This window comes from Polyodon spathula, chromosome 4 (assembly GCF_017654505.1).
Source record: "Polyodon spathula isolate WHYD16114869_AA chromosome 4, ASM1765450v1, whole genome shotgun sequence".
Classification (NCBI taxonomy): Eukaryota; Metazoa; Chordata; class Actinopteri; order Acipenseriformes; family Polyodontidae; genus Polyodon; species Polyodon spathula.
In genome coordinates this window covers 40,381,939-40,399,171 of record NC_054537.1, presented here as the reverse complement: position 1 = coordinate 40,399,171, position 17,233 = coordinate 40,381,939, and the positions used below count along the sequence as shown (strand labels likewise).

Below are 17,233 nucleotides of genomic sequence, written 5' to 3'. Positions count from 1 at the left end.
CATACCCTGTTCTCCCATTAAATGTAAAACATGACTTTTTGAGGTTTATCTCTTTTTTTCCTTGTATTTCCTGTTCTTTTTTTTTTTTTTTTTTTTTTAAAGGCTATATCTAGTTCTATATCTAACAACCCATACATGCATCAGGATTGTTAACATCTGACAACGAAATACCTTTTTTTCTAAATAATGACTCCTCAAGCTCCAGTGTTGGAATTACTTCAGTATCATAAATCCATGTTTTTATATTTGCATAAGCATCTAAAAATAATTGTTTGATTATTTCCCCAGAATCTTTTTAATAAAGTGAATCTTATCGAATGAATCACAGAACCACACATCACATCCTGTCATTCCCCTCTTGAATACAAACATATTTATCAAAATGTGTCCATTACTTGATGATTTTACTTATGTGAAACAGCTTGTGCTTACAGTGTACACACTCTGGTTGACCTGAAGCTCCAAATTGTAAAAGTTCCCGTTGTGTTGGACTGGCTGTGTTGTCCCAGCCCAGAGTTGTTCTTTTACTTTGGACCAGTAAAGGGCATAGCCTCCAAGTCGGTTGTAAAGTGAGACCTTGAGGGTGACGCTTCCTTGAGGCAGTTTGTCTTTAACACCCCGAAGGCACCATAGCAGGATTTCAACAGGCTGTGGTCTTTTACTCCACTCAACCTAAAAGAATAGATGTTATTATTACTTTTTGTTTAATAATCTGTTATTGAGAACACTCTACATATAAAATCATCCTCCACTGTTTTGTATATATAGACACCCTTTTAAATGTTTTCCCTAGTACGAACAATAGACAGGACCACCTCTCCCAAAAGATGAAGCCACCAAACCATGATGGATACAAATAATAACTGACGATGAACGCAACAAGTCACAATGGTGCACTGCCACCTACTCCCTAAAAATATGGGAAAAGGATAAATGAAAAATGAAGCAGCTGAGACACGGGCCTGCCCCCCAGAACATGACTGCACTGAGGGATAGAGACCAGCCTCTCCAGCCTGACCACGCACCCTGCAGAACTAAATACAAACTGCTCAGTACTCGGAAGGAAAACCCCCTTACTCGTATATTTAAAAAAAAAAAAAAATTGATGGTGGACGGAAACCTCAGGGCTTCCAGGCTCTAAGACAGTCTTCTCCTGTCTTTACCTCACCGCGCGTGACTGAGAGGCCAAAACAAGGGTAACAACATGATTGCAAGCCACATGGAGTTTTATGGAGCTTGGTGATGATGTGTTGGTTAGGGGTGGATTCTCCTTTTCAGAAAAGCAAACATTTTCAAAGAAAACAGGTTGAATTGTCGTCTCCCTGATTCACTTTCTTGTGAAGTCTCCTCTCCTAGATAATTACTTTCTGTGTCCTCACCAAGGCTATGGCTCTGCTTTCTCTTCTTCTATGGAAGCTGGTCTTTTTCCCTTTTCTCTTTTTCACGGTCTGCATCACAACCACCATTACCTATATAACCAAAAAGTTAGTTTGGCTTAATGAAGATGGACAGTTGTGAAAGTTTAATTTAAGAATACATAATTATGACATTCAATCCTGTATATTTCATCATCTTCTTGTTGGTCATCAAAAGGGTTGGTCAACCATATTAGCCAGATACTCTAAATGGTTTCTTCCAATCCACTGTTTTCAATGAATGGGTCCGTAGTGTTTTGTCTCAGACACTGATACCAGATTAAACCTTGCAGGCTGTTCATCAGTACTACTCTCGTTTTCAGTTTCAGCACACATGCAGGCTCTTATATGTCTTCCACTGAGGTAAGCATTGTGTCAAGATCAGAGAGGAGATTATACCTCCCCAGGTTCTCTATCTTCGTCAGTAGTCTCACTTTACCAATGCCATGTGGAAATTATCTTGTCTCACAACCTGTGATGCTGTGCCAGGCTGGAAGAATTTGGCACACATCTTCATCAAATCGGTTATGCACGGCTTTCACACTAACATTCCACTAATGGTCCATTTTCATCAGCCAGGTTTGCATACAGAATAAGCGTAGGTCAGGAGAACCAAGACATCTATATCGGTTGCTTTTATGATCATAGGGTCCTTAAACTTGGATTCCTGACAAACAAGTCTGGTGTCAGCTTTGTGTTAATTGCTGAAATCTAGTTTATAAATACTAGAGATACACTACCCTCCAATTCAGTCACAGTCAGTGGAATCTTTAGTTTGCATCTTACAGCATCATCTTTTTAATAACCAGCAAAAAATCTGATCAGCTGTCCTGTTTTATGCATTTTGTTGGAAGGAGTTGCAATATTTTCCCTTTGGTATACTCTGTGCAAGAGATCGTTGTGCACAAGTTCTTCATCCAGGGGTGTCATGACAAAGTTGAGTGAGCTCCTTCATCATTGTTGTGCTGTACGAGTCTGTAACAAGGGAGACCTGAGCTGGCTATCAGACGCAGGCATGATCCTGCAGGGGGAGGTCGACAGCCCTGTGGGATCCTCATATCAATCATGGCAATGACAGGTTGGGGGAGGGTGTGTCGCCCCTCTCTCTCTGTCTGAGTGGTTGGGAGTTGGGTCTTGGGGGCTCGCTTGACCAATAAAAATTATGCTTTGCTGTGCCTTTGCTCTTATCCGTGTAGGAGAAACTAACAGTGGGAGCAGGTTTTAAAAACCCAGAATAAACATCTGAATCAAAGTATCTAGCCGACAAGCATGGCTGAAGAAGACGCGGGCACCTTTAATAAATATCACGTCCCCACACTGGGACGTTATCTTGTCTTAGCTGGGGAATCCTGGGCAACCCCCTGTGTACTAGTGAAGGAACAGCAAAGCACCACAGAAACCTGAGCCGTACTGGAGAGTGGAGGCTACGGGATACTGTATAAGGCAGCACCTTTTGTTTGGAGTTTTAATACTGTGTTATATTTTCCTTTTTTTTTTTGCTTTCTGTTTTGATTATTATTTCAGCACCTGTGAGTGCATTATAGCTGGACATAGCGGGAATCTTAACATCGATGGTATTGTTCCTCCACGGGTTAACAGCGCCCTCTTGTGTATGCAGCAAAAATAAAAATTGGACTGGTGAGGTGGTCTCAAAAATAAATCTTCTGTCTCCCATGTGCTTAGTGAACCCCACATCCTCCCAAAGAGTCAAATATGATTTCTTGAGGGAAAGGTTTTGCGGGATTCAGCTGCATATTCTTTCGAGGTGTTCTGAGCAGGAACAGATTTGACAGCAGCCAGCAGTCTGATTCTGTTAATCACCAACAAAATCAGACTCTTCCATAAAGTAATTTCTCAATGATGCTTTGGGTCCTTGTCTCATGTGTCTTTCTGATGTTGCTAAAGCCAGTGGAACAAAGGTCAGGGATATGAATAGGCCTCTTCTGGGGAAGTTCCATTTCACACAAGTGAACCAAAGGCCTGTCTATCTTCTTTGAGGATTTTCAAGCCCTTAGTTTTTCCCAGCCTTCGACCTGCCTACAAAAAATAGTAAAGCACGGTAGAGCATAGGTAAGCATTGTAAAGCCCAGAAAGGTATGGAAAAGCATATTACAAAAAATGTCAAAAAAAAATGCAAAATTACAGTGCAAATTTACTGTGATAAACTTTTATAAGGGTATGCTGTGAATGATTAATGCACATTCATGAAATACAGTACATAATGAATGTATTGATTTCCATATTCTCCTAATTACATAACTGAATGCTATATATACTGTGACAAAGTGGGGTATGCGTTGCCACTTTTGGGACCTTTTTCATTGTCTTCTAATGTAAAATGAGAAGCACTCTGAACCACAGGTTGAAACAGGGCAGTGCCTGTATATGTATTTATTTACACAAAATTAAATAGACAAAACAAAAGTCTACGTCCACCAAGGAGCGCTTAGTTAAACTTTTCCGAGTCCTAGCTATCAACCATAAACCATTTACCAATAACCAAACATACTTTTTTATTACAAGTACCACACTACCTTTAGATTTTCCTGGTCTGTCCCCACAGGCTTCCTCCAGGCCTCATAAAGAAGTAGACAGACTACAAACATTTTAGACACTTTAAGTAAACCATAAAACACAATCAATGAAACAAGCCCCAATTTACATTATGCAGCTGTGTAATGGCAGCCACAAAACATGCATTCCTCAGTGTGCAGTGCCTCTGTCCTGTCACAATACATGAGGCCCAATTTTGATAAACGCTAAAAAAATTTAACACAATGCACAAACTCAAGAACACTTCATTGCGTCACTCCGTGTTTCCCATGGAAGGGCTAGGCACTGGCTCAACTTGCTTTTTGCTGTGCATGTGACTGCACAAGTCGGCCTGCTTTTAAATGAGCAAGAATGTACCAGAGTTTAATGGGGTTACTTGAGCCACTTTCATTCTGCATACATTATTAGATTGAATTAAAAAAACTAAAAATATATATATATATATATATATATATATATATATATATATATATATATATATATATATAGTAAGATAGCAGGGAGAGGGTTAGATTCCTCCCTGCCTAAAAACATGTGCAAATGCACATTGGTTTAATTTAATTAGATTTCTGTTAATTGTTTTATTATGTATTATTCATTGCACCTGGTGATCATTGTAAATTAGAGCCAGGTGCAGGGTATTTAAAGAAAGCAGCCGGTGTGCTCAGAGCTGTTGCTGTGTGGAGGGCCCGGTTGATGGTGCTTTCAACCGTTATGAAAATAAAAGTACCGTGTGAAAGCTTTTTTTGTGTTTTGTTAGCTGGTGTAACAGGTAAACAGCTTAGCTGTCCTGCTGTACAGTTTAGGTTCCTGTTCATGTTCAGTTAGTGCTCTAGTAAGAGCTAGGTGTTTGATTTTGTTTATTTTCTGTAATTAAAGTGAAATCAGTGCTGTTCCTTCCAATTGTGTGTGGGGTTGTGACTTTGTAGGGAAAAGAACCCGAGTGAGCCTGTGTGGGGAGTCTCCAGTTCACATATGGTGTCAGAAGTGCCTGTCTGACTCAAAACACAAAAAAGGCTTTCAAACAGTACCCTTTTTTCCTAACGGTTAAATCACCATCAACCGGGCCCTCCACACAGCAGCAGCCCTGAGCACACTGGCTGCTTTCTTTAAATACCTTGCACTGGTTCACTAATTTACAATGATCACCAGGTGCAGGGGATAATACAAAATAAAGCAATTAACAGAAATCTAATTAAATTAAACCAATGTGCATTTGCACATATTTTTAGGCAACAAGGAATCTAACCCTTTCCCTGCTATCTTTAACTAACCCTATATATTATATTATATATATACGATCCCCAATGATCATATATATAATATATATATATATATATATATATATATATATATATATATATATATATATGTATGTATGTATGTAGTGTATAGGTAGTGGACAAAAAAATGGAAAACACCTGGGTAAATGAGGGACACCAAGTATATTGGAAGCAAGGGCTTGTACACAGGTGTGGCTCATGTATTAATTAAGCAAATAACATCCCAGCATGCATAGGGTAATGTATAAAAATGTTGGACAGGCCTAGTTGCCTATAATTATGGCTAGCATAGCTGCAAGAGAAGACCTCAGTGACTCTGAACGAGGGGTGATTGTTGGGGTGCGTTTGATAGGAGCTTCAGTGACCAAGACAGCTCAACTTTCTGACGTTTCACGAGCAACAGTGTCTAAGGTGATGTCGGCATAGAACTCAGAGGGAAAGACATCATCAGCAAAGGGCAACAGTGGGCGGAAGCGCATACTCCAAGATCGTGATATCTGTGCATTAATTTGAAGTGCAAGGCAAAACAGGTGAGCAACTGCAGATCAACTAACTGCAAACTTTAACCTGGTGGCCAATTTTATCAAAAACGGTCTGCAAAGAACTCACAGAGCGGGATCCACAGTCGGGGCGTTAGAACTCCACAGAGCGGGATACCACAGTCGGGATACCACAACTGGCAATGCATGTTTGCGAGTCCAGTGGTACAAAGAGCAAACGCAATGGATACCAAGCAGTGGAGAAATGAGATGTGTTCAGATGAATCATCCTTTACCATGTTCTTGACAAATGGACGAGTGCATGAGTGGCACCAACCTAGTGCTTGGTTCCAACAGTGAATAGTTCTCATGGTTCCGTAATGTTGTGGGGCGCATTTTCCTGGCATGGATTGGGTGCACTCATTCCCTTAGAAGGCAAGGTCAATGCTAATCGCTAGTGAATGGTACTGAGTGATCATCTCACCCCATGTTGCAGCATTTCTTTCCTGCCGGGGAGGGGTGTCTTCCAGGATGACAATGCCCCCACCCACAGAGCATGTGTGGTCGCCCAATGGTTTGATGAGCATGACACTGATGTTATCCATATATTATGGCCTTCTCAGTCACCAGATCTGAACCCTATCAAGCATTTATGGAATATTCTGGAACGACGCAGAATGGTGCTGCATCCCTCCTGCAGAATTCCAGAGGCTGGTAGACTCTATGCCACGGAGCATAGAGGCAGTACTGGCCGCACGTGGTGGCACAACACCCTATCAAGTCACTTTACATTCCAATTTTTTGTCCACTAATATATATATATATATATATATATATATATATATATATATATATATATATATATATATATATATATAATATAGGGCTATAACATATAATAAACAAGCTATACTGAACTTGAAATATTGGGTAGGTATGAAACACAGTCAGATTCTCATAGTTGTTTCCCCTAAGTTTTTAGAACAAAAACATTACCCCTGTTCCTTTATCTCAAGGTAACATTTGCTCTTTGATTAGACTTGCTTGGATGAGATCAGTTTAAAATGCTAAGCAAACCTCTGCCCCATTATCAAAATCACTCAGTTGAACAAGTTAATGAGGCCACGCCCTGAACGTGCGACTGACACCTGGCAGTAGTGTAGGTGTAAAAACTCACAGCAAAGCATGGTACCAAAACCACATTTCAGGGCAAAGCCTGATTGTGCTTTTTTATGCCCAGGTATAACCCCATAATCATGTGCTAACAACATGTTCCTTAGTGTTAGTACCTTGTCCTGTCATCAAAAGTGGGCCCATACTAATTAATGCACAAGAAAATGTCAATTATTAGCATTGTTTAACCATTATTCCTGATTATTTTTGTATTGCCCCAGGAGCCAGACTACTAATATCTGTATGCATATATCTGGGTAGAATAACACTTCAGCTCTGGACAAATAAATACTTACAGGCAGTAGCCCAAATATCACCTATTAAAAGTACAAATCAATCTTCACTGTATGCATTTTAGATGTACATACAGTAAGATTAAGAACAACATATTTATTGTATTGACTGTAATCTAGTTGAACAAAATCCCCCCTCCCCTAACCTGCACCCGCCAAAAACTTAAACAAATTGCAGTAATACTTGAGCTACAAGAAACCAGCCTTGGTTTTCGACCTTGAGGTGTGAAGAGAGGAGACTATGAATGACGTAAGACATGAGTAGAATTTCAAATCGATGCTCTACTAATCTACTTGATAAAGTTGGACTTTCACACTGGAAACAGTCTGACATGATGCCTTGTTTTATGTTACAGGGAATTTACCATAAGAGCAAAGTGAGCTTGGCACTGTCCACTAAATCAGTAACAGTCAGTAAGTAATGATTAGCTTGAACATAATACTGTCGAATCTCCTTGCTGAGCATCCTTGCATACACAAAACCCTTTTAGTAAACTGAAATTAGTATAATTGGTGGTAAAGCGGTTTAGCCCACACATTGCATCCAGAAGGTTGGGGGCTTTAAGCTCGATATGGCTAAGACTAACTAACCCACCTGATATGAATTCTATCTAGATCAGGTTTTGAACAACCTGATCTAGATGCATTGGCTTTAGTATCTAGATACAAATGTTAAATCTTCATGGAAGGTAAAAGGTGAAATTAGTACATTTTCCATTTCAGAGCTAGTTAATTTGCTTAGAGTCCTTATTGTGCCTTAGGTGCCATAATATTACACCACTCCTACAGATGAGATCAAAGATGCTACCAAGTAACCTCAACATTTTTGACGGCCTTAGTTTATTTTTTATTTTTTCAGGGTTCACATTGAGTGATTTTTAAATATCCTTAATATACAGGAAACATAACATAAAATAAACGTATTTTCTTTCTAAGTATAGCCTAATATTTAAAGATTAAGCATTATCGTTAATTATTTTAATTTTAATTAGTCAATCTTAATTAACAATGAACATTTACCCTAAAAAATTTTGGCTGAGGAAATAAAATTTTAAAAAAAGTGAATAAATATGACAATCTTTTTCAAACCTCAAGGCAGGATTACTGATGCAGGCAGACTTGGTTATTAAACACATTCTAAATTAAATGCCTCCATGAATTTAGCACAGAAATATATTTTCATAGTTTTGCATACCAAATGTGACATTTTATATTTTAGATTCATCTGCTGCAGTAATTTTGGAGGTGTCGTATAAACAAAGATTTTGTCATTTACCAATGAAATTACTATGCATGGCAGGTTAGCCATTGCTTTTCTGGCTGTGCTGGTTGTTTCAAGTCAGCAAGCCATAAAAAATCTTTATCTCTCTGAAACACAGCAATTTGGGAGATAATCGAATGGTGACTGGGGGGCAGAAATGCCAGTCTGAGGAATTATACCACAATCTCTCTTGCATTTACAACCTTCCTCAAAGCAAGTTGTCACCCTGGCAGGAAAGGCTGATAGAAGATTCATTACATCTCTAAGCCTGAATAGTGGCATAGCAGCTAATTCACTAGGCTACTACTGAATCAATATTTCTTTTTTTTTTTCCTAAAAAAATCAAAACAAAATAGAAGATGTTATATTTTCAACCAGTGACAATGTAAAGATTTTTGTTTGTTTGCTTTTTTTTTTGGCACACCGCCTTTAACAGTACCTCTATGAACTATAAATTACGGAACCTGTTTTTTATTTCAATCAACTGATTGCTGGTATATCCATATGTTTTTCAATTTTCATTTTATAATTGTTATTTTTATTTTAACTTTTTTTGCTTACTTATATTTTATGATTTTATTTTAAAGGAATTGTTTTTTGAGTGCGTGATTTATTTTCTTTGTTTTAAAACACTATTAACAGTACCACAGTTTCCTCTGCATATTATTGTTTGTTTTGACTGCCATTACATATTTAATAACTTACAGAACAATTCATCATTGAAATAAAAACAAAATAGCCAATTAATCAATGCTCTCTAACCAACATTGAAAACAACATTTCCTGTTTGTTAATGTGTGTTACAGTTCTTACAATTCTTACCTTCCACTTCTTTCCTCGCATTCTGTCAGACCTAGGCTTGGTTTCAGTAAGTTCACCATAGTTGGCAATCACGTCACCTTGGTGTTTTTTCAACAACTGGCTTTCTCCACTGCAATATAACAATGCCTGTGTTAACAGCTACCTGCATTTGGTGGTCTCTTATAGAACACCATCTATTTCAAATGAACACATTGAACATTATGTAGAATTTCAGCTTTTCTCATCTTACTTTCAATAGCTAATTTTTCAAAGCTGTACATGGAATATGAAAACGATAACACTAGCCTTCATTTATGATGAAAGGCTTTACAGACATAATGGTAAATATTTTGTATAAATCTAGATAATGAACTGCTGGATAATTAGTCTCTCATGTCTTTTTAGTCAACTGGTTAAAGCAGTATTTTATTGGGGTGAAAAAGTATGTAGGTCACTTTGGGTTAACATTACTGCAAAAAACATTTCTGGTGTCTTCATTATATCAACAACAAAAAGCATAACACAGTGATGTACATTTTCCCGATTTCACTATTTCAGTCAGCATGGTGGCATAAGGATATTAAAAACTTAAACATGCTCTGCCTTCAGGGAAAGGGAGTAAATGTACATTTCTAGTGTGCATTGGATAAAACATACAGTTGATACTGCTTGTAAACAAAATACTCACAAGTCTACATATTTTACGTTATTACTTTATATTTTATTTATTGATTCAAAAAAAATGTATGACACATTTCATTACAATGAAACATTGTATGAATGAACGAGTGAATGAACGAGTCACAAAGGAACTGAACATTCCAACACAGGGCTCATGCCTAAAACAGGTGTTTACTTATTTAAGGTTCCTGTCAGTAAATTCTTTCCAGGGAGGAGCAGGTGGTCACTCAGTTCAGGACATACTGTATATGTATACAACAACAATTCAAACATACCTTTGGAAACCCACAGAAAGTTTATCATGTAATATACTTATTTTCTGCTGGTTAAGATCCCCTTGTAAATCAATTTCCTTTGAAAAAAAAAAGAAACAAAATGTTTCGATCAACCAAGGCATATGAAAGGACTTCTACCATTACTTAAGTCATCTTTCTATCTTGGCTGCAGTTCACTACCTTTGCATTACTCCCTTAATAATGACATCAGTCTTTGATTAGATTTGTATTCCTTTCTTAGCCTAACAGCCTTTTCTGCTTCACTAAGTGCTCTTCCTGAAATTCAAAACATGCATGTTTTTTAAAGCTATTCTTCTGTTCCAGGATTAGGCATGGCTTTTGCACACTATAAAAACAATATGGTAGGGCCATTTGTGTACCAATGCATTGTTTGGCCATAAACAGAACCTCTGATCGGTAAAAAATTGTTAACTAATTGTACAGAAAACCTTTTGGGTAACTATGAGTGGTCTTGCTATTGCAATTCAAGTACAAAAAAAAAAAAAAAGAATAGTAATCTGTTATCTTACTGCAACAGCTGTCATGAACAAGGTATGTTGGAAGTTATATAAAACCCTACTGCTTAAAAAATAATATTCCAAAATAGAAGCAAAACCTTCCAATGAATAACAAGTTATTTTCAGCATTATGTGGGGGTGGAATTAGTCTATGAGTGAATACAGCATTGAGTGGAATAACACATTTATTACCACTAGTGTAGAGAAAACCCATTATTATTCAACCATTTTGCCAAGCTGTAACAGGGCCGGGAGCCCTGTACATGAAAAGCGGACAGGACCATTAAATGTACTGTTTTGTTTTTATTTAGTATTGTGTTTTTTAGAATGGGGTATCCCCTCTGCCCCTGTGTTTCAATTGTAATATTTTGTATTTGTTTTAGCATCATGATTTATTTATTGTATTTATAAATATGAAGGCAAAGCTGTATGTTTGTTATTGTTTGGTATTTTGTGTTTGTTCTTTGTAAATATCTCGTGGGAGCGCATGACTGTCAGCTAGTGATTGTTAGATTAACCGGCAGTCACGCGTAATTAGTAAACTCGTGCAGATTGTGGCCGAGGGGTAATAGGATAATTAATAGCTAGTTAAGCCCTTGGCCATAGTATAAAAGCCTGCAGCTCCCCATGTTCCGTGTGTAGTGTTTTGGAGCAAGAAAGAGCCAGCGGAGAGAATCTGAAAGCAAACTAAATATAGGTACACTGAAGGCGATTGCCCAGCCTGACCTATATTGTTTAGTGTTCGTGATTTTGTTTTATTTAAAATATTTATTTTGCTCTGTGTGCTTATTTTTGTTGTTTAAAAATAAATGACGCCGTAGCGCCTTTTGCACTGCGGTACCTTGCCTTTGTGTTTTGTTCCTGCACCTGGTCTGACGTCACCACAGCAATATGGGGGGGTCAATAAAGGTCACCTAAAATGCCATATCTTTTTCAAAGTAGAAAGAAAAAATATACAGTATAGGCCCTTAAAATTATTTTGTAAAATCATTATTTCTTATAGCATCCCTTACTCAACTGGAATTATAAAACCTTTCTACAAAATGTAATGGCTTCTGCAAGGTGCTACACATAGTGTACTTCCCCCAGTGTGTATGACTCATTGCAAGTATGCAATTATGTGTAATTATAAACTACTTTTTTTAGTACATATTCAAATGAAACACCATTGCAACAACTGTAATTTTAAACAAATAAATATTGTTGGTCTAAAAGCATAAGTATAAAAGGAAAATGTGCACTGCTTCAAAAAGTGCCGTTGTCCAATGGTATAAGATAATTTACACGTGCCACCCGTCTACATGAACTTCCAATGTTTATCATCTTTCTGATATGTAATTTTCAGTCTTTGACAACACTATCATTCATGAATATTCCAACTGCTCTAATAAAACAAAACAAACAAAAAAAATAGTAACCAGGATATTTTAAGCTGATAAAGGACAAATGTATCCATTAGGTAGAGCACAGAATTGACATCCTAATGCCATAATAGAAACAGTGACATTGTAATTCCAATTTTTAACTCTGACCTGTTCCAGTGAAAGGCTGCCAACTGCGATCATGTCACCCTGCACACATTTCTCGAACTGCTCAACATAATGAGGAATCACCTCATCTTCAACCTCCTGCCGCAGGCTTGCAATACCAGGGAAAACTCCAGAGCATTTCTGAACTCCTGGACCTGCTCTTACCTCTTCTGTAATCATACCTGTGAAATCACAGTCACCAAGACCCTTGCTGTTTATAAGATTCATTCAAAGAACATTTCACACCTTTCACAGTGTATTTCATTAATCAGCAGCTGGCTGAAAACCAACTCGCCCTACTCTGACAGTCTACATGCCTGTGCTTTTATAAACACTGATAGTGTCATGGGAACTATTTATACTATATGTCATTTACAAACTAATTGCTAGGTGCAACGCTATGACGATAGATGCACACTAATATGTTTAGCTTCTTTTAAATACATTTTATTATTATTATTATTATTATTATTATTATATTATTATTATTATTATTATTATTATTATATTAACATATGACTATCTATAAGCACTGGTATACTCATATACACAACCTGAAAAGCTCTACTTTCAGTAGTCTACTGAGAACTTCCGACAAATAGAAAACTGACAATGCCACTTTCTGACAGCTTGCAAATATGCCCTTTAGCTTTTGATGACTACATTGCATCATTTTTACAGATTTTGTTTTGCTGCAACAAGCTGTACGTGGTTAAAGGGCTGAGGGTATATTTTTGCAAAGTAAAAAACGCAGAGTTAATTTATGAGCATAAAATAGACTTTGTAAATACACAGTTTAAAAGATTTATTTAAAGTATTAGCTAGATATTTTAATATATTGGTTGAATGGGTGAGTATTACTGCTCTTATGCTGGAAAAAACATGGATTAATGAGACAAACCTTCATTATTATGGATACCTGCTTATAATTGTTTATCTGTTCTATAACAGTAATACATTCACTGTCCTGACAATTTATTACAAATGTATCTGAAAATATTAGTTTTCTGTGCTGCCATGTAAATGCTTGTGTTACGGTTGTGATGAGCTGTTAATAGCTAGTGGAACTCCCAGTCCCAGAAGGGTGAAAAGCTGAGGACTTTCCATGTTAGTTTCTCCTTTTTAAAAAAAAACCCTAACCTTAGTGAACATTCATACTTACTCTTAAAAAATGTATTTAAATTTAAAGAATGGCAAATAGCATTTCTATTATATTCGTGTCACAAGTATCTGAACATGCAAGGAAATTCAAAATATTTTTTAAAACTTACCAGGTAGGTCTATGACTGTTGTATCTTCTTCTTCAAAAAACTTTGACAGCTTTTTATAGAACTCTCTTTCATCCTCTCTCACTGACCCTGGAGATTAAAAAAAAAAAAAAAAAATAGGAGAGAAACTCACTAAATCTCCTGTCTTGTAACTAAAGACTGGAAGCTGCTAGAGACTGGACAATGTTGGTTGATGTTGGATAACGGCTTATTTTCCCACCAGAAATTGCCACCACTAACCTTCGATCTGATAGTGTCTTGTGGTTTGGATCAGCATGCCTTGTTCACCTAGTAGAGTTAACAGTGCCATGGGAGGATGCTGTGGATGAGGCGTATGAAAGGAAGAAACTTCGGTACACTCAGCTAGCTGCTGAAGCAGAACAGCGAGGATGGAGAGTCCAGGTTAACTCAGTGGAGGTGGGCTGTTGAGGATTTGTGGCACACTCCACAACCCGGTATCTCAGAGACAACGGATTCAGTGATCAAGAGTTGAGAAGCATAGTGAAGAACTTATCTGAAGCAGCAGAGAAAGAGCAGCAACTGGCTCTGGTTGAGATGAAAAGATTCTGGGTGGGGAAGTCAACCATAGTAGAAAGAAAGCAACATCGATGTAAAGGAAGGTAAGTAAGCTAGGCTTAGCAGAGTGGGGGATGGAGGGAGGTGATGCTGGGATGCCAGAATCAATGTCGAGCCCTCTTAAGGTGTTGTGGGCTAGTGGACAAAACACCAAGGATGGAAGATGCCCACTTGAAGATCCCAGAGAAGTACCCTACTCAGCTCAGTCCAGACGGTTTTCATGCTGATGTGCAAGGGATGCCCTGAAGCCAGCATCGCAGCCATTGTGTGCTGATGCGCCAGGGAGGCAAATTAGGCTGATCTCTGGAGGCAGTCAACCTTGGATTGTTATTAACTTTCCTCACAATTCTTCTACTTGTTCATAGTAAAATAAACTTCTTTCTTCTAGACCACGGGAAAGTTGTGACAGTACCATGAGTCTTGCACTACTTGATAATAGAAACGATATTTGAAATTGGGATACTCAAATGTTCTTGTTTATTTCTCCAGCTTTATGACAATAAATCATTTTCTGCCTAAGTTCTTCAGATAGCTCTTTGCTTGTTCCCATATTGACTTTTTGGTTATGACAGCAAACATCCTATGCCTAACCCTTTTATACTTTCTATGACTGTTCACCTACAATCCAGCATTTTCTAGACTTTTCTAGAACTATTATAGCATCAGAGTACTTCAAAATTTTGCTACAAAGAATTTTTCCTGGAATTCTTTGTTTTTGAGAAATTCCTAGAAATTATAAATTTACATTGGGGTATGTAAACTTTTGACTACAACTGTGTGTGTATATATATATATATATATATATATATATATATATATATATATATATATATATATATATATATATATATGCGTATGTGTGTGTGTATGTGGTATAGTGACTTGTAGTGTATGGTCATCTATATATATATATTAATATATATATATATATATATATTATATATACCAAAACATAAGGGATTATGTTATGGGTGTGGGTGTGTCCCTAATACAATACATGGGTATGTCTGAAGAGTCACCAAAAGGGATACAGACTTATGCTGGGTTTCCCTTCTATGTCTACGACCCAACACACTAATTGAAAAGAATGTCATGATTAATTTTTTGTTATTGTAAACGGATCAAGGAACAAATAACGATCAATTAGCTCCTTCAGCAAGCGCTAATTAAACGTCTTGATCGATTCGATGACTGTTTATTAGCTGCTACTTACCTGACAAATAATAAACATACAGTTTTTTACCAAACACGCACACTCATTCACGCCCCTCGACAACTGTGACGCAATCACCTCACACATAGAACTAGAAAGCAGGGAAAATTGAGTTGCTTAATGAGAACCCAAAAACCTCACACAAAAAGTATTGGCCTTGCAAAAATAAGAATTTAAAATCTATATTTCAGGTTTAAATTTTTATATATATATATATATATATATATATATATATATATATATATATATAGGTATATATATATAATATATGTATATATATATAAAAACCTATATGGCAAAATAATACCCATCTGATTGTGTACGAACCTAGCATTTTGGTGTAGGTGTGTGCGATTTAGCGTAGTGTACTGGTCACACATGCATACTAAGAGTCACTGTCACGATAAATAATAAACACCACTACTAAGCAACCGCAACACTACATTGCGGTAGTTTGGATACTGTCATTTTATTTGTTATTAGTTAGAAATTTCCCTACTGCCAGGGAGGATATTGACGTGTGTTTGAAGCATTTCATTATTTCCTTTAATATATTTAGGGATGAAAATCCATATAACTGCAACACTAACTTTCTGCGTGAAGACAGCAATCCATCTGAAAAAATAAATAAATAAATAAAATAAGTGCACCAGCAAAAACAGACACAACAGTTGATGAGGAAAAGCTAAATGAAATAGAAGAAAACAAAGATTGACAAAAAACACATAATAAATAAATAAAAACAACTACAGCATGGGCTGGTTAATATACTTAAAGAAAAAAAAAAGGACATTCATTTTATCGAAATAAATCCAAAAAGATCTCAACAGCATAAGAGAATTTTATGCCAGTGGAAGAATGTTAAACTAAGGTCCAGTAAGGACCAGCGAGTTTAAAACCAGCAGTAATGTATCCATGTCAGTCAGTAAAACTCTTAGAAAAGCAGATAACGACAAGGCCAGACAGGACCCCCAGAATTACCGGCCTGGATTTTAAACATCTGCAGGAAACTGAGGTACTGTCCCCTGACACCGCGGTCGGATTAATGCATAAAGTCTAGTTCGATTGTCAACTTAATCTGGCACGACTTGGACGCGAGGGTGTCTGACTGTGACAGGACTGGAAGGAGTCCCTGTCGTAATTTGCCCTCCCGACCACCGGCAGCGCTGTGTAGGGTTGACCATGATTGGATCAGGAGGCTGAACTCTGACCATGCAGGAAGTTCTGGGTCAGGCAGCCATCTTGGCCCAAGGAAGAACCATGCTGCCGTCGGGTCCCATCATTGCAATCAGCTGTGCTGTTCTCGTTGATTGGCTGACGTGGGGCAGCGTGCTGATTGCAGGGGTGGGACTTGGCAGTATTTAAGCAGTATGGTTTTGCCATTTGCTCTCCCTGGGCTGAACTGAAAACACATGCTGTGCTTGTTGTGTTGCTTTCATTCACTGCTGTTATTCACAGAAGCTTGAAAACCTTGGACACTGTTGGATTACCGGAGTGAGGAACCGAGGACTGGCCATTAATCTGTGAAAGGGAGCTAAGAAGCGGTGAGAGGAAACCCACCGCAGTACCACAACGAAACCCAGTGCTTCCTTTGTTGTTATTTATTTTGTAACCGTGACATTTTTGTTTACTCTTTTTATTTCAAACCTGAGTTTACCATTGCTGGTATTCCAGGTGGTTTTCTTGTTTATTTTTTGCAATACTGGACTGTTCTATTTTTATTGTTTTTTGTAAAATAAAACCCTGCCCTGATAGCATTGATGGTACAAGGCTCTAAGGACTAATCTCCATTTCCGGCTCCTGTGTGCTGTCATTTCTGGTCCTTCCCAAAAGCTCCACCCACTACCCTCCCACACTGACAAATAACAAAAACATATTTTGAGATCCAAAAGAATGAAAACGTACTTGAATATGT

At 37.5% G+C, this 17,233-nt stretch overlaps 1 protein-coding gene across 1 annotated transcript in view; it reads right to left on the bottom strand.

Moving 5' to 3' along the window:
• Nucleotides 1-299: 299 nt before the first annotated feature.
• The window catches only part of LOC121313932 (orofacial cleft 1 candidate gene 1 protein homolog), a 59,624-nt gene continuing 42,690 nt past the window's right edge, over nucleotides 300-17,233 (bottom strand). The window contains exons 6-10 of the mRNA XM_041246708.1: nucleotides 13,533-13,619; nucleotides 12,265-12,443; nucleotides 10,215-10,291; nucleotides 9,280-9,388; nucleotides 300-672 (exon numbers count right to left, since the gene is read on the bottom strand). Coding sequence (XP_041102642.1) covers nucleotides 409-672; nucleotides 9,280-9,388; nucleotides 10,215-10,291; nucleotides 12,265-12,443; nucleotides 13,533-13,619 — 716 coding nt within the window. The 3' untranslated portion in view covers nucleotides 300-408. The remainder of the gene's footprint in view (nucleotides 673-9,279; nucleotides 9,389-10,214; nucleotides 10,292-12,264; nucleotides 12,444-13,532; nucleotides 13,620-17,233) is intronic.